The 22,175-nt window shown below is 37.2% G+C and overlaps 1 protein-coding gene across 1 annotated transcript in view; it reads right to left on the bottom strand.

The window, feature by feature from the left end:
* Positions 1 to 905: 905 nt before the first annotated feature.
* CFAP20DC (CFAP20 domain containing) overlaps positions 906 to 22,175 on the bottom strand; it is a gene marked incomplete at both ends in the record, with an annotated part of 42,897 nt that continues 21,627 nt past the window's right edge. Inside the window, 5 exons of the mRNA XM_082060108.1 lie at positions 906 to 1,015; positions 3,473 to 3,564; positions 13,065 to 13,126; positions 18,251 to 18,454; positions 21,180 to 21,590. Of these exons, the coding sequence (XP_081916234.1) occupies positions 906 to 1,015; positions 3,473 to 3,564; positions 13,065 to 13,126; positions 18,251 to 18,454; positions 21,180 to 21,590 (879 nt within the window). The remainder of the gene's footprint in view (positions 1,016 to 3,472; positions 3,565 to 13,064; positions 13,127 to 18,250; positions 18,455 to 21,179; positions 21,591 to 22,175) is intronic.

Raw genomic sequence — 22,175 nt, 5'->3', positions numbered from 1 at the left:
TCCAAAGCTCTTCCACCAACTCGACTCCATTAAACACAACTCCTTGGACTTGTTTCACCAGCAACCCCTGCCTGACACCTCTTCTTCAATACCAGGCAGCAGATTTGTTTTTAATGGTATATTTACCCTTTTAGCAAGTGTCCTGTTGTTAGGGGGGAGGTTGTGACAAGGAGCCCTGCACGGTGTTGCAGAATCTCCTTGGTGTGGGGCTAGAAATATCGGGTGCTGCTTGGAGCCAAAGAGCAGCCATGGCCATGTGGAAACATCAGGGTCAGGCTGACTGGTTTGTAGAGCAGACAAAGTTTGACACGTGTCCACGCACAGCTTTTTATTAATTTCATATAATGATTTCATTTGCAAAAGCTACATATGGTCTGGTTTATATCCACAGTCTTTCCCCATGGTCAATAGGGATATTTTATGTGCCATAAAAAAAACCTGCACAGTGATGCAGGGGATTTAAAATGCTAAGTTGGAACTTTAGGACTGTCGCTGCAAACTGCACTGAAACCCCGTACAGAGGAGTTAAACAAATTACGTGATTTTATTGCAAGTTGTAACAGAAAAACTAATACAAACATGTAAGACATGTAACCCAGCACTCTGAGCACTGGTTCAACTTCATTTGTTTCCATATAGAAACTCTGAATACTGGAAATAAATTAGACTAACAAATGTCTTAGTCACAAGGAACTTTTATGTTATGTGATTTTCCACTGCATAACAACTTAATACAAAACTATAAAAATAAGACGCTATTTACAAAATATATTAACTTGTTTGCAAAACTATTGGTTAATTCAATTTTTATGTTACATGATAAATTATACAGCTCAGTCACACTTTACAAACAGTTAAAAGATAAACCTACTCTGAATACAAAATTCTATCCTCTCAGGATCTGACTATGCCAACTCATAGTACTTCCCAGAATTTGGATCAAAGTAGCAGTTCAGACATGGATCATACAGAAGATTCAAAACTTCATCTTCTTCAGCACTGGGGTCATCTTCACCTGGGTCAAGTGAGGAAAGTACAAATAAATTACTCCTGTTGACTTAGACAACTAGATGGAAATACCTTTCTGTCAGATGTGACAGGATGTCTCTTTAAAGTGCATCATCTTTTGACTTCTGGTAACAAGATAACAGCAATTCACACTGTTATTATATTTCTGAAGACTTGTATTTAGTTGAGGTGAAACGATGTCAGTCACTTTGCTTAACAACCGGACTTCACAGAGTTGAATGGAGCAGCTCACCAGAAGCACCTTTGCTAATAGTGGATCAAAGCCTCCCAAAGTGCTATTTTTGTCAATGATCTTAAACGATAATGTTTTAGTATGAACAATGATGGTCAGCGTGCACTTAAGGCCTGTAAGAACGAAAGATTTTGAATGTCTGGTATCCAACATGTTACCTAAATGTCCAGTACAGGTAAACCTGTACAGAAGAGCTTCCAATAACAGAGAGGAAATAAGATTCTTTCAGACAATAAAAAATTTAAATTTAGGTTGTCTGAAGTTATTTAAAATACAAGAGAAGTTTTCAGCTAACAGAAACGAATCCTTAGCCTAAAACACACTGATAAAGCCATACAGACCATTACAGACGCTCTATATGTTGTAGCTCCTTTTCTAAATCTGTCTGTCATACAAGCTAAATCTAAGTTACAAGATCTACAGTTTTTTGTTAGGAAATAATTCATTGTTGAATGTTAATCTCATTCTTGGACTGCTAATTCAAACGGAATGCTTTGCATGCCCTAACTCTTCATAATAAGTAATGGCCTGTGATGTTAACAGCAGCAGTTTCACAATGCTCTGAGTCTATTTACAGCCAGGATCACAGAACAATATATAGATTACATTATCTAGAGACCAGAAAGTAGGTTGATACATTTAATGCATACAGAAGCAGCGTGCACCTTATTGTTTCGGAAGAGATTTCATTTGCGTTTCCCCAGTAGCATTAACAAATGCCATGAGAAAGAAACTCTTACTGTAACCACAGGTGAAAGGGCAAAGCTGAACTGTTGCTGTCCTTGCTGTGGGTGTTTCATCAGGCCTGGTGAGCTAAATGGGGTTAAGGGAGGTATTTTGTTTGCATAGCTCTTGGGAAAACTTATGCAGCTCACAAAGAAGGTGTAGAACCCATCATCTTTTTCTATACTTCAGATCGTAGTAAACAAGCAAATGGTATTCATGCCTGATAGGTATAGATGCATCAGAATTTAATTTGATTGAATAAAGGTACAAAAATAAAAAGCCAAAATAAAATGCTACGGTATATAGAGATTTTCTGTTCTCCAAATGTGCAATCACAGACACATGATGTAAACTATCTCAGCGTAAAGAAAAATTAGTTTAGGAACAATTCACAAAACAGTTTGGAATGTCTAGTGTGAAGAACAGAAGAAATCCAACAAATTCCCAAGTATGCTTATTTTTAAAGATTTTAAAGATAATAATCCAAATTTTAAAATTTACAGAATTTCTAGCTTTATTGCAGCAAGCCTTGGATTTCATAATACTAACATAAAAAATGCTCAGAGACCTATCACAACTTTATGTCCAACATGCCTTTAACTCAAGGATTGCTGTCCAATTTTCTTTGGCTTACTTAAGACCCTTAAGAAAATCTATTATTTGATTCTTCAGTGCAAGGTCCCTTCCTGACAGCAAAATTCTATTTTGCTGCCATAAAGAATTGCACATACAGATCTATGAAAACATTCCCGATTTGAGGGGCAGAGTCTATTTTAGACGGTAAATCACCAACACATCTTCATCCCTCAGGCAGAAAAATACACAGGAGAGATTTATAAGATTTCACATGACTTGAAGAAAAATATCTGCCCTGTTTCCTAAGAGAACCGATAAGGAAAGGGGTATTTGAAGGGGTATTTGGAGAAAGGGGCATTTGAAGAAAACAAGGTGTTTGTTTCATTCCATTGTTGTTGACTTTCCATAGCATTTAAGTTCTTTGTCATTCTTTAAACAAACACCATTGATAAACAAAAGCCTGTAGCACTTTAGGTGGTGACAACAGTCTGTAGTCAGGAAATCATGCTGAGATTTCATTTAAGGCTAAATCTGAATTTTTTCTTCATAAGAGAAGTTCCGCTTATGTAAGTGTAACTGTCCTGAATGTTTAGTCTTTGTGTTCTTTCATAGGTTTGCCATCCCCACTAGCATCAATTCCTTAAACAACTAAGATGTGTTTTTTTATGAATTAATCCATATCGAGCCAGCATATTAGGAACCTACAACTGCATAAGTTATTCTTCTATCAAAGACAAATAATACCTCATGGAAAACTCTGCTAGCTTGAGCTGAGAATAATAAAAGACAACTTGGAACCAAAATGTAGCAGTATAGACAACTATGAAAAGGCAGCACCAGCACTACAGAAACAACATTTAGAAACGTCTTCCCACCCAGGTCCTTTTCATTGCCTTCATAAATTCCTACCTGGAATACTCTGATTTGCTGAAGATTTAGTGTGCTCTTCCAGCTCTTGGCTTCCAGGAATGATGGGGGGACTGAACACATTCGACCAGTCCCTGAAAAATACAAATCAAAATATCGTTCGTAAAAGAACAGTTCTTGTTCCTATTTATTCTAATTATTTTGATTATTAAAACAAATTCAAAGGAAATCAAAGGTTGTCACGTGTGATGAAACACAATCCAGCTGTGGTTTATTATTACGAAAATAAACTTTACCGTTAAGACAATTCTGAAATGTTAAGGCTTCCTTCCTCTTTTAGCTACTGGCAAAGACCATACAGAGGACTCCTCAGCACAGCTGTCATGTAGCTATTTTGCTTTTGTAAAGAAAAAGGTTTTGATGGGATCTCTATCAAAGAGGAGGGAGTATGGACTTTCTTCACCCATTCAATTTAATAGGCAATTTACGTCCCTCCTGAACATTACTTTGTGATAGCTTGTAAAAATGATTTTCACATTATCATACATTCATGCAAAGTTCAACGTTCATGCCACATACACCACTTTATGATACACTGTCTTTGATTGCTACGGCTCCAAGAAAGGAGAACAATTGTTTTCATTGTTACTGCTTTTTATTGCAAACTGAACTGCAGATTTTTTTTCACTGAAAAAGTCACTCATATTATATTATCAACCAGAGAAAGACTGCCTGGGAAGGGCACAGCCAAGTCACGAAGTTAAGACATTCCTTGTGCAGGTGACCACGTCATGTAATTGTTTTCATGTAGGAAACTAATCTCTGTACACTGGGCATAGCTGATGTTTCCTTAAGTTCCCACCTCTCCTCATCAACAGTAAAGAGTCATAACACATTAAACCTTCCATATAACTACTAACTAGACTAAATAATTGCAAGTTAACACTTGAACACAGAATTCGAGGTACCTCAGTAAGTCAGTTCATTTTGATAGAACCAATTCCATCCTTTTTGACCATTTCATTTCACTGCAAGGCAAGGGGAATGGAAGGGAAAAGAGCTCTTTAAATTCCCTTGCGTTTGCTTCATGCTGATGGGAACAGTGCAGCTCTACAGAGTAAATTAAACTTGGTTTGGGGTTGATTCAACTTGTGTTTGGCCATGGCTGTTTCAACAGCTGGCACAATATTATTATTCATGCAAACTTGTGCTACAGACCAGTGGGATTAGCCAGAGCTTTAGAGATAACTTCAACATCCACAGTTTCCTCTAAAAGGGATGAATTTACTAACAACTGACAGACTGCAATAGTCTCAACTCAATTGTAATTGTCCAGCACCAACTGAACAGGTAGTGTAATTCTACCTTCTGAAAAGCCTTGATGATCTCATGTGAGATTTGCTACTGACTGAGAAATCTGGCAAGGCTCAATCGTGTTATAATTGCTAAAGTATGCAAATTGCCCTTCCCCCCCCTTTTTTTTCTGCTACTTCTGGACTTTGATTCCACATCATCTCCTGTTGGCGTGTATGGACGATCTGGGGTGAACCAGGGGACAACCGCATACCTGTTTGCAGTCAAAATGGAAAAACCTAATTTTCTGCTTCAGGAAACATAACTGCTGGTGTAGAAATCCAGCCAGTAGTATAGCAGATTTAAAAGAAGAAATATTGAATTCCCCATCATTTCAATATGTAAAAAATGTACTTCAAAATTTTTTTACACCATCATATTATTTTCACATATAAGGCCAACTTCACAACCAACCCCTCTCCTTTCTGTGGTTCAGCTAACGGCAGTGAGAACTGGTACAACCAATCCACACAGCAATACGCTTGCCCAGACATCCCATTATTAGCTCTTCCTGTCGTTGCTCCCCATATTTGCATTCCCTGAATACAGCCAAAGACTCTCTATTTACACCAAAGCTTCAGAAGTTTTTAGGAATAATATTTCAAAGCATACTGTGATACCCAGTGGCAGGGTAGAATATATTCTCCATTTCTGCCACTTGGCACGTGTCGTGTGTGCTGCTTCACAATCAGTCAACAAAAGCCCAACAGTAGAACCTCTCTGTGCCCATAGGACGTGGCCAGAGAACACAAACCAGTATCACTTACCTGATTCTCTACAATCGCACTGAAAGACAATGTCAGCAGAGGCAAATTCTTGGAGAAACTGCACCAGTTTTAAAGAATGAATAACTATTAGTGCTAATCTCCATCTCCGCTTCCCAAGCCACCCTTTCTACCAAATTCACTACAACTTTTTAAAGAGATGGTGACGTTTGAGATCCAGAGAAGAACTAGAATATTTGTCCTTGGAAGACTGCTGAAGCAAAAGTGGGGCAAGGAGAGAGGAAAGACAGTGCTTGTTTCTAAAGAGAATTATCTCAGGCCAACAAATGTAGTTAGAAAAGTAAAGAAGCTTCAGCATGTATTTGCAGTTCTACAGGTCTGGCACAAAACAGAAGAGTTTAAAGATACGTGTTTTTCATATAAACTACGTATCAGAGAATTTCTAAAGAACATAGTTGGTACCTGGAAAGCAGAGAGGATGTTAGTAAGAACAAAAGACTGTCAGGCAACTACCTCCAATGGAAAAGAAAAAGACAATTCATTTAGAGAACATCGAGGGTGGGAGGTAATCGTGTGTCATTAAACTAGTGGTTCTGTTAAATTAATAGTTCTTATTAGTCAGAAAATGTATTAATTTTAGCTTGAAGTCTCATCTATGGAAGGTCCTCGTGAAAGATCAAGTCTGAGAAATCGGAGATGAGGTGATTTCTGAGTCGCTGGATGATTTTGTCCTCCATTTATTGGAGTTAATTCTGCACAGGAGTTGTTAAGTTTCATCTTTATATTTATTTTGATGCATCTGGTTCAGTATATGAATTATTATTTTTCTCTAGTAGGTGCAAGTGTGAGATGCGGGGATTTTGATCGTTCTAAAGGGAGGCAAAGGAGTGGTTATTTATGACAGAGGCAACACATGTGTCAGCCAGTTTAACTTTTCCCATTAAGACAGTCTAGATTTAGTTTATGGGTTTTTTTCACCACGTCCAACAAAAACTAATAGTTTTGCTATTCAAACCCCTCCCACCATGACAAATAATCAAAACACTGTAATATTAGGGATTAATTATTGACTTAATACTACTTTTAAGGTTGAAACAATTTACACAATATATATTAAAACCAGGTTTATTACCTCCACACGTTTCTTAGCAATGTCTATATCAACTTCTCCTAAAATGCTGAAAAAAAAAATCTCATGCATGGAGAAATCTTCTTGGTTAAATTGCAGTAGAGAGTAAATACTGGCAGTTGATTGATAAACCTCTGAAAAGTGGGTTTACAGTGGTAATTCTGATAGATGCTGCAGTGCAGCAGTCAAGACAGATGTTTCCATGGTGAAATCTGCAGCTGATTTTAGGAAGCAAATAAGCATGTGTGAGTATGAGACAGTGTGTATGAGCTAAGTTAAACAATCAAACGAATCCTTAAGAATTTGTAGACTTTGCCTAAAAGTAGAGCCCAGCATAGAGACAACCTGCAACATCCTGAGAAATGTAGACTGTGGCCTGTGTTTTGATTCTGGCTGAATTAAGGATATTTTTGGGGGGAACTTCTTTAAGAAGCTTTAAGAAGGTTATCTCCTTAAAAAAGCAAAGCCAACCACACATTCTGACTAATTAAAACCACTCTATTTATGCCATCAATGCCAGCTGTAAACAATACAATCAAAATGCAAGCCATGAGCTACATTGTATTATTCTACTTGAGTATTGTTGTAGTTCCAAAATATCATTAAATCAGCACAAACCAACACTTACCATTTCCTCCACATTTTTCACAGTGAGCTGCATTCTGACTATGAGTGATCTGTTAATCTGTTCTTTGCCTCACAATCCGTCAAAGTGACAGATTCATTCCATCCCTAATACACAGTATCTTCATTTACTGTATGCCTTACCGGAACTTATTTTTTGCTAGCACCGAGGTTTAGAAAATCCCAAGCTTATTTACAGAATGCCTTTTTCCTTCCTCCAAACCACTTCAGCAAGTCCAGCCTGCCAAATACCAGACTTCTAATGGGGGCAGAGAGACCTCCTTAAAAACTCAGTTATTTCATTTTCACTCAATTAGTAACTCAAAAAGAGACCATAAAAGGTACGAGTGCAACTGTGCAGGCAAGACTTGAATCTGCTCCTCTTAGTCTTAAATCTGTAAATGAACTGGCTTGTGGGTGCCAGATTAGGATCAAGGATAACAAAGGAAACGTGAATTCTACTTAGTAAACACGATACTACAAGTGCACACAGTATAATCATGCTGACTGGTATCAGCTGAAAGTTTAAACTTTTAATGCTATCCTATTTTTCTTTCATTATCACAGTTCAAATGATAAATTTGAGCAGGTTATTAGAAATATAAACAGTTATCTACACCAGCCTAAAAATACAAATGACCTGGATTTTGAGGTTTAGCAGCTTAGTAATTAATATATTGTGCTATTTGGTCAATGTTCTGCAGTTAAATATATGAAACTTCTATCATAGCTTCTGTTATATAATAGTAACATTGGAATTTACTTAAAAGACTAAATCTCTAGTTCACCACCATGGCTTGCTGGTTAGATTATAGCCTCGATATTCACTAGCAATGTTAATGACACCAGTAGAGCAAACCAGTGATTTATCATATAAGTAAGATATTAATACTAGTCCTCTCTTCTTTGTTAGCTTTGATTCATTTCTCAGAAGATCAGCTGTATAAATTTAATGAATTGATCAGTTAATGAAAGTTGTCTGAATTTGGACTCAGACCTTAGGTGGTGGCTGTGAACGGGAGTCCCAGACTCAGCACAAAGTCACTCATATGTCTTCCTTTCAATCTAAGACATCTTAGGGGCACGTAAACTCTTTTACTGCCCGTTCTCCAGCTCTACACATAAGCACAGACAGACAACTCTGAATGGCCCAGAAATATGCAGAAAAAGGGTGGAACCAATAAAAGATATCTTCAATAAAATCTGAAACTACAAAAAAAAGATACAAACTACCTTATATAAATAGAGACACAACAGTATATTTGAAAGCATCTGCCATGGTTTATAGTCAAAGCCTTAATATATATGCTGCCATGTTTGCATGTTCTCAGGTTCCCATAACAAGGGAAAGCCATTTTTGGATTATTTTAACAAGCTTTTAGACGTTAGCCACTTGGTTCTCAACAACCTTTCTCCTGCTAAGCTTTTTGCCATCAGGATTAAAAAATGTAGCCTTTTCAATTAGGTCTTTCCTGTGCCATTTGCTTCTTTTGTCATGTTCTTTTTCATGCTTATTATAGCCTGACAAATGCAGCTGAACTTTGCTAATTCAGATTAACGACTGGGAGGCCTATTGCAAATTACTCTATTTTGTGGATGAGTAAAGTAACTGAACAAGTACAATGAAAAACCAAAGTACATTTTGTGAGGTATTGTTCTTGTTCACTTATTTTGACAACTGTTGTGTAATTTTATAATACTTCATAATGTAATATTGTCTGTTTTGTGGAAGTAATGGAGTTGTATGGCTTCAATATCATAATGAATCATAAAACCAAATATGCTTCTTTGTTTGCAAAACTGGAACTTTAAATGTGCTGCTTAACTTTAAATTATTCTGCTATTTAAGCCTTTGCTTGGAAATATGGGAGACAAAGACTTTTTGTGTCTGAATTTCACAGCACACGTGCTGGAGAAGTTCCAGTGTAGAGCAAATAAACATTACAGCTACAATCCGCCTTTACCTGCACCATTTTGTAGGCGAGCTTAATTTTACTGAATCTCCCAATCGTATAACACATGCATCAGCTATCGGAATGTTTAGTTTTCACCTGGGATGGATGAGAGCACTTGAATGATAGTCTCAAAGCTGAACGTACTTTTAATAAGTAGGGCTGAACAGGGTACACTATATACTGATGTATACACACGCTTTAACACACCAGCCTGGCAAACATGAGCTTCCAGCAGCACAGAGACGGAGATGGAGGTGACAAGGGAGTACAGTTGTGTTTACTCCTGATAGTTTCGTGCAGGTAACCCTGAGCAAGCACACAGCAGAGGCACAGACAACACTTCAGAAGATCATTTGCACTGATTGATTAATTAATTTCTGCAGGTTCCTTGGAAAAGCTGTCAGCCCTACATATATAGAGTAGTTTGGAGAAGCTGTTGGAATTTAGAGCTGTCAACAAACGAAACCCAGCAGACATTAACGGGGAAAACAAATTAAACTTCAGTTTAACAAATATTTTCATTTGTGAATGACAAACAGCTTGAGCACTCATTATTTGGTTTGAGACCACTGATCAATAGACTTTCTCATAAAACAACACCTGTGTTTTACGTGTTCGTCTTATATCCTTGGGTATCGTCCAAATCAGGCAGACGCTGTCATCAAATCTCTGTGCCCACAATGGGAATACATTTTATTAAACTCATAGAGCTAAATGTCCAGGTAAAACTTAACTGAAAATTTTGGCTGCGTACAATTTGTATGAAATTACTTAAGTAAAATATACTTCTTGTGAAAGGATGGCCAGAGGAAAGCTGAAATATTTGTGTCCTACTTTAGTATGGCTTCTGGGGAACAGCTGTTTGAGCTTCAGAGGAACAAATTGTACTTGTTAACTTGGGAAGAACTGAGTAGGAAGCCAACAGAGGATCTGCTGAGGCAATGCTTATAAAGACAGGTTTGAATTTATAGAAAAGCCCTCTCTCAAACATGGAAAAAATTAGCTTTTATCAGAAATACATTTTCTGGAGAGCATTTGCAGAAGTTCTGAAAATCTATTAATAAAATTAGGATCTTTTTGAGAGAGCAGCTCGACATTTTGCAGCTCAGTACGGCTGAAATTCCTCTAGAATATTTACTTTCTTTCACCATTTCCTTTAATGAAACTTCCAAACCTACTACACACAAATATTTTGGAGGGGAAATGCTTACTAAGTAGATGTGGGTACATCGCTGGAGGAAGAAGTAACACAGATAGTTACAGGTTTGTATTTGGAGAGAAGAGAGTGATTCGGAAGCTCAGGTAGGACCAAGCAGCACATCATGTGGAGGGAACAGCGGCGCTGGGCTGACGGGCTCTGCAGTCAGCCCCTCTCCTTCCATCACCTGGTTCTGCGCCTCACAAATCAGCACGACGCGGAGGTGATTTGTACTGCACCAGCAATATTCTCGGCAGACTTATGACCTTTATCCAGAGGAACCAATGGAAAATGAGCCTTGCTGGGTCTTTTTATTGACTGCATTTCCATTATCTTCGCAGGTGCTTTCTTTCCTGGCTTCTTGTTTTATCTTATTACAGGCAGAAGCTACATTTACTGGACAATAGTTTCCACATTGCTCTCTTTTCATTTCCCAGAAAGTATCACCACTACACTTTTTAAAGTTATTTGAGACCTGTCAAATTCTTTATCACTCTTTACAAGAAGGCATTTGTTGTTTCAGTAAGTGTATCACATAGCCGTCTTCATGCCATGGCATTTATACCCACCCATCTACATACGATATATCAATTTTTCAAATATTCTGGGTGTTCCCTTACATAGCTACACTAGGCTTACAAGACTTAGACATTTTCCAGTTGTTCATATATTAATTGTTAAAGTTTGCTTTAAGAACAGTTTAGGAATTGAGTTATAGAATTACCACTAATTTTATCTCCCTCTCATTTAGGTATGCACCCTATGTGAAAAGACATTACAGAATTTTCCATTACAAATGAGAGGTAATGATGTGAACGATGGTATTCAAGTCACATCATCTCCAGTTTTTATATCATGATGCAAACTGACCTCATAATTTTGTCATCTTCGGTATTTACAGCCCAATAATGCTTCTCTGGCAGTTCACAAGGGCTACTGAATTTATGAGGCACTTGCAAGTCAGGTATTTAACGAATACTTTGCTTGCATTTCTCGAAAATGATTTCTAGAGACATTTAAGTCTACTGTGTGTACTGGATTAAACTAGCATAAGAACTAAGTAATAATTTATACTATTTTGTTTTAAATTTTATTATATGGAAATACAAGTTTATTTGTTGATCGTATTAACTTGATATGATGAAATGCTTTATTTTTACAGATAATGGAGTTTATTCTGTTCTTCAGTATATAAAATGTACCAAGTACTCAATTACTTTAGCACATGCATAAAAACAACTTAATAAAACCTGACTCAACGAATGTATGGGCAAAAAGAAGACAATCAATGTAGCCTGCACTAAAATACAGGCAATTCTAATGCTATCAGAATTACAAAATTGATTCTGGAATAGAGTTCTTGACAAACTGTCAGTCACAAGGTACCTGATATGTCACTCTGTGGACTGCAGGCAAGTGCCTGTGTCCACTTCATCCACTGCAACAATTCATAAGGACAGAGACAGATCCTCTGAGAACCAGCACCCAAGGCAGAGAGGTTTTCTAGAGCAACATGAGCACTTTGATTTACATGTGAAAGCAACAGGAATCAGGATTACACTCTAACTCCAGTAATATATTGTGTGCACTAGGAAACATATGGTGGCATGTTGCAATAACTGATGCCTCTGGGTGAACTTGCACAGCAAGTTTCATAGTGTTCACTTGATAAAAATCTAACAAGAAGGTCATAAAAATGTGAATGGCAAGTGAGACAAGTGACTGAAAACATCTGTGTGATGAGAAATGCGTATTATCCTGCACAATTGACTTTCAGTGCCTTACCATAAAATATTTCAGGCTGTTGATAGAGGATAAATAAGTTGTATCTGAAATGTCCTCTCCTCCTACCCCTCCCAACACACATACACTATCCAGTTAAAATTTGGACAAGCAAAATCCATATTCATGACACCAAGTGAAAGTAAAATAAGATGGCTTTTTAAAATACACCTCTTGTTCAGGCTGTTAAAAAATTGAGAAAGTGATGTTGGGGTTTCACAGACACAAGGCAGTTCTGAAACTGGACAATTAAATTAGATTATTTCTCCATAGCTACCCTCTCCCCTTGTCTTCACCTCACCTTATGTTAAAGTCACAGAGATTTTGTTGCTGATTCCAGACAAAACAGATCAAGCTAAAAAACTGACAGCCAAATATCTTGTAGACAGGATCCCTTTGAACTATCCCACAGTGTTTTAACACCCTTTCTTGACTGGGCTATTTACTGAAAAAAAAAATCTGTCAAAACAAGTAACATTTAACATTTTTGTAATGAATGGATTCCCTGACACCTACAGTCACACACAGAATTCTAGTTCTGAGCCTTCAGAGAAGAAATGGAGAAAGAAACAGGTGAGAGTGTCTGTATGTCAGATAAGGAGGATTTGCTGGATCACACATCAAAGCAAGTGCAGGAGCAAGGCCCGTGTCAGTTAGTTTAAATACACACTGGTACATCCAAAACACGCAGAATTCAGTTCTACGTTCCAGGAGAATGCAGGCAATGACTAAAATATGCAATAATAAAGCCCTCTGAGAGAAGGTTGCAACCGAAAAGAGATTTAAGATTAAATCAATGAATGTCACATTTAATATTCAGAACACTCTAACTGAATCCTTACTGCCTGGGCTATAAATGGTATCTTACCGTGGGTTGGAATGAGAAAGTGGGCTCATTTCTTTCTGATAGTGATGCTCCTGACTGACAGGCTATGGAAAACAAAAAACAAAAAAAATGAGAAAATAACTTCACAAATATTTTTCAGAATGTTTGAAAGTTTGTAAGAGACCCTTCATGAGAATAGACATTTGCGGCTTCTGATATTAAAATTTTACAGTCTTTTTTGCTTATCTGTGAAAATTAAAAGGAATTATAAAGATCCTAGCTATGAAAAAGTACAAATTAACTTATGATTCTTGTCTGGGTGGAAATACATATGAATTAAGGAGTCAACCACATGGTCATTTCTCTACTGCCCGTGAGAGTGTTGAGAGTGTCAGGAAATAGAGAGGGAACAGTGGCAAAGTCTTGAAAGGTGTGGACTGTACATCTGTAGGACGCTTGGTGCAGGGACTCTTAGTTGGATCTGCACTGAAACAACCCTTCTTGAGACTCGACAACACTGAGCCAGAGCTAACAGGGCTGGCAGACACGGCTCCTCCCTCCTCAGAAGCATCATTAACAGCAATCTTCGCAGTCCCAGATGAAGTTTGCTGAAGCGCATGGCACTGCCAATTTGAAACCTGGATTAAGATGTTCATGAATAGTTGCAGTGGACAGTATGAATAGTCACACAAAATATGATCATTTCCCACAGTCTTCAAATCTTACTTACCCATTGTAAGAATATGCCCCAAAGGTTTTAAACTACATTTGGTTTAAGGCATTAAAACCAGTTATTTGCAAGAAAGATCAATATTCATAAACTGGTATAAAAATGTAAGAATTTCTAAATTCAGAAATACATTTTCTGTCAGCATATATGTGGTGCTTCCAAAAGAGGCTCCCTGGCCATTATCACACACCTCAAAAGGAATTCTAAACAAATTACTGAAGCAAATGCAAAAGAAGTGAAAATACAAGCACACATTAACAATACTTGTATCATTTAGTACATGAAATGCTAAAAAGAAATACTAAGCATTGTGATAGCAATTGCTTTTTTACAAATGATTTAAAAAAAGAGTATGTTCTCATGGTTTCAGGAAGTGGGATGGTGTAAAATATATGTTGAGGATGAATGACATCCTAATTACTGCCAAATGTGAGTCATTGCCTGGTGGCGGATAGTGCAATTTCCAAATGATGGCTAGCGGAAGACTGAGGATGAGACAGAAAGTAAATTAGTCAGTCTGTGAACCAGAATATCTGTCTAAATAATTTTTAGGCTCATTTCATAGTAAAGAATAGTTTGCCTCAGTTTTGCAATTTGACTTGATGTGAACAGATCCCTCCAGGGGTTGTCAAACTGAGCTCTCAGTTGGAACAATTCTGGGTTTAAATATCACTCCTCTTGTCTGTCAGACTTCAGTTCTGCCAGACCAGTTCTGTGTTAAGTGGTTTTCTTTTCTGAATCATCACAAAGGAGGCCAGAAGACCTTCCACAAAGCAGGTATGAACCTGGAAATACTCTTTCAAATATTTCGCAGATCAAGGCCTATGTGGCTGAATTTGTATTCAGAAAGCTGCTTGGGGAACAAGTTCTCTTTCTCCTCTGTGAGTACTCCTTACTCAAAAGACAAGTCTTAGTGGTGGGCAGATGCCGGAGTTTGGTAATGGAGTATTACACCACTACAGGCCTCCAAGACACATCAACGAGCAATCTCAGATAATATTTCTTCTCCTTTGCGTTTCTCACTGAGAATCAGGGACCTTATGGGAGAAGATACTCTGAATTATCTTCTATATGATCTTGCTCCAGAATGTTTGTGTTGCATCTGAAGTGGTGTCTGAGGTGTGGAAACAGCTGTCCAAGAATAGGCCAATTCCTGACATGGCAGGAACGTCTTACTGGAGCTCTGGAACGCAGGAAGGCATTTCAGCAGAAATATTTTGTGAGCTTTGCAACTTTTCCTGGGTAACGTATATATGTGGACAGAAACCTCACATTATACTCTGCAATATATGCAATTGTGTCTTGTACATTGTCGCAAAGCTAACATGGAATTTCATAGACCTTAACATTCAGGTAAGAAACAGTCAAATGCAGTCTTAAAATATTTAGTTCTACATACATGCATATTATTGATTTGGAACGGTGCCCCACACACATTTTACAAGGGTTTACAATTCTCCTTCAAAGTAAATACATTTTAAAATAGAAGTTTTTCATATTTATAACTGATAGCTGTGCTGGGTAATGTATAATATTCAAAGCTGTTTTATTCCTTTCTGGCTGTCATAGTTTACAGCAGCTGCTAAACAACTCACATTTCAACGACTTCTCCTGACAGGATATACTCAGTTCTCAGTAAACTATCGTAAGTTATAAAATACAGCTTTAGTATATCTGGTTTACAGTTGTTTAAGGACATCTGTTCTAACTGCAATTTAGCAATATGATCAATCTATGTGCCTTTACATTGAGAAGGGTTTCTGAGATTCATTTGAGTCAATAACATGAGAATTCTCAATGAATCTGGAAATCAGAGTAAAAATGGCAAGCGATAGAAAAAATAAACTAACTAAAAATGTGTTTTATATATAAAGTATTACTTTGATTCATATCTTCACTATCTAACATGATTATAGCCTGCCCTGCCTCACAAAACATCATAGGTATCTCAAAATGAAAGACACACAAAATGCTGCCTTTTGGTGGTGCTGTTGCCATACTTAGCACTAAGGGACAAAAAGATTGTATAAAATGAATGAAAACTGGGAATAAAAATACTCCTTACTTATCTTTGAAGAACATAAGAGAAAGCAATAGATACTACTGATTTAAATAATCAGAAAAATAATACCTGGAAACACATGTAAGCATGAAAGTTTAATCATGACAAGAATTTCAAGCTGTCTTGAATTTCTCGAAGTACGATAAGAGGATTATTTCTATTTCTTTTCTAAAATCATTTGCCTACACAACTGGAAGATGGCTACACATATACACAAACTTTTTTGTGGTCTGTACATTAGATTTTGGAAGGATTGATCATTTGCAAATTCTCTTGACTCAACTCCAATGATGATGATACTAAAGATCAGTGACATAAAATGAATTTGCTTTTATTCTACACATATATTTTAAAATAATATATAGAAGGAATAAGTACATCTATAAGGAACACTTATTGGTAAAAACTGGAAGCTGAAGAAACGATGACTCTACTCATTTTAGGTCTTACACCAAGACCATGCATGGCAGAAGATGAAAATCCAGAAGGATTAGAATTTAACACCAGCATACCAAAAATGCCCCCAACTACTGTTTTAAAAGCTTCTGTGTTAGAACAACTTGGGGTGTTGTTCTAATAAATGCTGTTTATAACCTTCTTAGATACTACAGGTCTAGAAAATAGAATTGCCACCCCCACATGAATACTCTGAGGGTAGAATACTATCTGAGAAAGTTTGCTTTCTGAATTACCTCTTCTGAAAACGAGGTTCTTGCCACTAGATCTTAAAGCCTCAATGCCCACCTTGCAAAGCACAGAGGAGGAACCTGACCAGCTGTATGTGTAGCACACATCACCACTTCAGACAACTGAGCGAAATTTAGAAAACTCCTCTCTCAAAGACAAATATGTTGCCTTTTACACTTGATTTATGCAGAGAAAGAAAGTCACAAAGGCCTACTATGAAAAACTACAGCCATATTAAATTACAATTTAAATGACTAACCTATTATATCTAAACACTTCTTCAGACTGATGCTATTAGTCTGAAGCTACAGAAGCTGATCAAGGCAGAAAGATCAAAGAACTGACTCCCCAATCACACTGTGCTTCACTGAATACTGCAGTACGGTTTACTTTAAAATTTCATTTTGCTTTAGTCATGTAATTTGTATTAACCAAACCTGACATGTCTAAACATTCTTATCATTTTCCTTATAATTAAACTACTAAAAAATTAATGAGGCTGCTATTCTCTTTATTTGAGTTCCATTTGTCCAGTCTTGCAGATTTACACCATGTCTGAGTCTATGCAGTGAGTACTGAGAAAAAGCACTGGAAACATGATGAAATCAATTAAATGTATAACGTTGACATATCTCCAACAGTTAAAAAGTACTAATGTTTCTCTGATATCCTGCAAAATATTATTTGGCAAACCAAGGTCTTATTTGCATAATAGACCACTTATGGATACATCTCTTCTCATTTGAAACCTTCATTTACCAGCGTACCACAAAATCCCAATGCTGTGTCAACCATTCAGTATGGAAGGTGGCTACTACAGGCCTCTGTTTGGACCCTATAGATCCCTGGAGGTAATTAGCATCTACCATATTAGAGCATCTACCCTACAACAGTTTATACTGGGGCAACACAGCAGCGTTTAATCTTCCAACATTAGATCTGCCTCAGAGTTGTGCGCTTTACTTAAGCCACATTCATTATTTATTATTGTTTCACCTATAATAAAATAAGAACTATGTTGCTGAAATACAGATGGAGTCACGAGGTTATCTAGTTTTACAGCAGCTCCTGCAAGTACCTTTATGCAACTGCTGAAATATTATTCTTTGATTTCATACATTCAATAGCCTTCGGTGGACTGTAACAAATATTCCTCTGCTTCTCATAACAGTACTTTGTCACATAGCGCAGCTGTGTGTGATTTTGTACCACATTCTACCAGGACAAATAATGATACGAGGTGTAAAATACAGAAGGGTCACATACTAAGCGCTCAGAACTACTGCAGCTTTTTGCTGCTCTTCTCCTGCTTCAGTCCTCGAAATAGCTTTCATTAGCTTTTCAGTAATGAGACTTTATCACTGTAAGCAGCAATTATTTTCCACTACTCACAGTGTAATGCTGTTGCTGACTGGTATATCTGGGTTTCATTCATTTTTGAACTATTTTTAAGTACTGTATCACACGCCTGCAGGTTGTCAGCCGCTATTGCGACAAGCTGTACAGCCTACTTGATTATTCAGGATTCTAGGATGGAATACATACAGTAGATTTGCTCTTTGTCCATGGCGGTACTACAGAACCTGCTGGAAGTCCATGTGTTCTGGTCATGTGTTTTACTCGATAAATTGTAAAAACCTTTTGGTATTGATACCTTGAATTTCAGAGCTACTCAAAGCAGTTTTAATATTCAAGACCCCCGAGTCTCAGAATTAATAGAAACTATAAATACTGCAGGTTTAGACTTACTGGAGGGAAACAAGAGCTCCAGGTTCCTGTATCATCGCTGCTTGCACTTATGCTGACATTGCAGTTGTCAATCTGTGATGCACTGAGCCCATGGGAGATCCCAGCATCCCTTAATTCTTCGTTCCGTTGTCTCTCCATGCTGGCCAGCATCTGTAGTTCAGATGGACTCAGTCTATTTGACTGGTAGTTTTTCCAGTCATACTCCTGTGAAATAAAATGGAAAAGTCAATAAAATAGACAGGATCATGGAACAGAATGTATGAATGAAACACACACTTTGGAGAATCTCTTTGAGAATCTTCAAGAAGCTGCAATACTAAAAGAGAAACAGATTAGTTAACAGATTTCTGTTCAGATATGAAGATCAAGCATATTTACACATAATGCCAGGAAAGAAGAAGAACACAAACACTGTTGTGGACTGCAATTTGCACCCAGGGTGTTTGGTGAAGCTGCTGTTCTACTGCAATTAAAACTAGAAGAGGTTTTCAGAAACTCAAAAATCCAGCAGCTACAATTGCTTAAGCAGTAAATGCAAATTCTGAGATAAACCCAACCACATGGTTATCACAGTAACATAAACACCATCAACATAACATTTAGTTATTTGTCAAGCACAGCATAAAATTTCTCTGGAAAGCTACACATGCCAGCACTAAGTTATAAAAGTTACTTTGGTAACTTGCTCGTGTGTATATTTTAACATTAACATAACTATATTTTAATTTTTCTTTATACTCATTTTTTCCCTATGGAATCACCTCCATCACTCAGAAGCTACTTTTTGGCACACATCTACATAATCTGTCATTTCGTACAAGGTACAGGAAGACGACAGAAGTTGTTGGCACAGCTGCCACCCCCTTCTTTACCTCTGGCTTTTGAGGTCCAAGTTTCATTCCTGAATAATGTGATTATTACTACCATTTTTAATCCTAAAATAATACATAAATTTTTCTCTAGACCCTTACTGAATGCAAGTTCTTAGCTCAGTTACTACCAGTTATTTGTTCACTTCTCACAAAGCTTGCAATGTTACCTGTTCAGAATTGTTTGAATGTAGTTATACATGCAGAAAACTTTAATTACCAGCTATCTACATGCTTGCACTATTACCCAGAGGGCGGTACCTCTTTCTTAATTAAAAATATTTGTACTTAATAATAGAGAACTCTATTAAAACATGAATAAAACATCGCAAGCAACCAGGTTCTTAAAGACGTAATTCTCAAAACAATGAACAGTGTTTCAGAATGGAAATAAAATAACTACACGCCCACAGCAAACAAAAAACCTCCAGTGTTGTCTCACTGTCATTAACAATACTATGTCAACACTTATTTTCTTGAAACTTGTGGGGACCTAGAATACTTCCTGTAAAAGTGCTCCAATAGGTACCAAAAAAAAGCTTTACATATGTATGTGGTCAGAAACAGGCCACATTGAAGTAGCTTATTATAGTAATTCTAAAATTATTGGAAACATTCTTAATAAAAATTAATAAGAATACATATTTGACTTTATTCTGTAAGTGCCAGGTGAACGTGTTTTCTAATATAAATGACTGTTAAAGAGGCAGTCAGTGGCACTCAGATTTGGTTTCAAACCGTGACCTAGTACAAAGAGAAGTATCAAAGAAGTCCAAGGAAAGGCTTCCAGATGGGAAACTTTTATTACTCGATCAAATATGCCAGATATTTTCATCTTGTATTTTGTAGCAATAAAATAAAGTCTGTAACTCCCGATATTCTACACATTGATAATAGGCTTTGACCTTGCAAAAAATACTTCCAAGCAACAAATTATAGTATATGTGTGCTATACATTTACAACTACAAGTGCAGTATGGTAATAACCTTCCTGTCTAATTTAGCAATTTATTGAAAGGAGGAAAAATGATACCTCTTTCCCTTCATCTTTTAAAACAAAATATCACAAAGAAGTTGTAAAATATATCAAACGCTTTAAAAACTTACTTGCAATTCACCTAGGTAGTCTATAGTTGTTCTACAGAACCAAGTTGATTGCTGCATTATAACACTGTTAGCAAAGTAATCAACATACCACTTCATTTGTTATGGACACATAGATTACAGTTCTGATTAGGAATAAATATAGTTGAACTTTAAGTGGAACAGTTTTCCAAAACTGGAAAGAATGAGGAAACCAGGGAGGAACACTGTTCATCACAAAAATGTGAGTAGCTACTGGAAACTAGAAAAAACGAATTCCTATAGATAAAGCTAGGAGGGAAAGGGGATGTAAAATGGAAATGAATTTTATTATACAATTACAGATACATGGATATTAACACTGCTAATATCAGTATCAAGTGGGGTTTTCATATCAGTAAAAGTTATTAAAACATTATCTTATTTCTTCCCCAAACCAAAAGAACACCTGCATTGCATTCTTCCACATTTTCTACATAACTAGTGGTGATTCTAACATCTTTTCCAGACAATAAATACATAGAACATATCCTGCTATTGGTAGGGTTTTCTTTTTTTTTAAATTGTCTTTAAGATCACCAGCCACTGATGTGTTTCATCACCATAAGGTCTCAGCACTGCTGCTGATTTTCACCTGCATTATTGTATCTCACTCCCCTTGCTTCCCCCTAATCTGCTTCTTTCCCAAAGGAAACCAGTCTCCATGCCCTTCATGGAGAAGGATGTTCTGTTTTTATCACTTTGTTCAATTACACGTTTTTATCTATTAACTACTGTGTTTTCTGTTTTATTTGAAGCAATATTTCGTGTGCCACAAAAAACTATAACTCTCACACTGAGTTCGGTAAATACTGTTAGGAAGAAATGTGAATATACCTGGATGAAAGACAGTATGTCTTATTTCATGCAAATAGGTATATCTAATATAGCTTCTCTATACAATCTAATAATTTAACCTCAAAGTAAAAATCACTTACACAAGTTTGTGTTGATATACATGAATTTTCTCTTGAGACTTTGAGAGACTTTTTACTGACGGATCTTTTTAATTGACCAGAAACTCCTTCACATCTTTCAGTTTTTTCAGATCCATATGGAATTGCTTTAAAGAATTCAGATTTACTTCCAGTTGGAGAAAGAGAAAGGGTGGGCTTTAAGCTTCTCTGAGAGCTGGCAGAATCTGTTCTTCTCACAGTGGAGCTCTGTGGTTCGCACAAGACAGTCTCTTCAATGTTATGTTTGCTGTATCCCTTATTCTTCCAGTATTCATTTCCCCATGACATCATCTTCCATGGGATCTCTTTAAAAACCGGTGGATCAGATGGTCCTTGCCCGTTGTGGCCCATCTCGAGGTTCTCCGTACCCTGGATGAGTTCACTGTTGTCATCCTAAGTTTAGGAAACAAAAGCAAGGACAGAAAAATTCTCAATTTCTTCACTGAAGGCTCTGCTGATGAACTCACCTGCCACAGCCATACAGCCCTTGCAAACAGCAAGAGTTCTTGGGTTTGCTGCCATGATAAGTTTAATTACACAAAGCCTCTGACAGAAATTTGAGCTGAAAGCAAAGACACTCATATAATTACAAAATAAGTCACTTGATGGTGAATGGTCCCAAAAGAAGCAGGAAGTTTTATCCTTTACTGATATTTGACTCTGATAATTGGATAATAGCATTGAACTATTCCTCATCAACGGAGGCAAACTCCTCCATTGTCCTGCCTTCCTCTGGGGCCTCAGCGGTACAGGGCTCCTCAGGACAGCCTCTGGCAGAGTAGACAGAGACAAAGAAGGCATTCAGTAACCCTGCCTTCTCTGTATCTTCTGTCACCAGGGCACCCACCTTGTTCATCAGTGGGCCTGCATTGCCTCTGGTGTTAGTTTTATCTGCCACGTATTGGAAAAAGCTCTTCCTGTTGTCCTTGACCCCTCTCGCCAGGTTTAACTCTAGGGAGGGCTTAGCTTTCCTAGTTG

The sequence above is a fragment of the Streptopelia decaocto genome (genome assembly GCF_964273445.1).
Source record: "Streptopelia decaocto genome assembly, chromosome: 8".
Taxonomy (NCBI): domain Eukaryota; kingdom Metazoa; phylum Chordata; class Aves; order Columbiformes; family Columbidae; genus Streptopelia; species Streptopelia decaocto.
The sequence above is the reverse complement of the archived record's forward strand: the minus strand, read 5'-3'. Positions and strand labels throughout refer to the sequence as shown.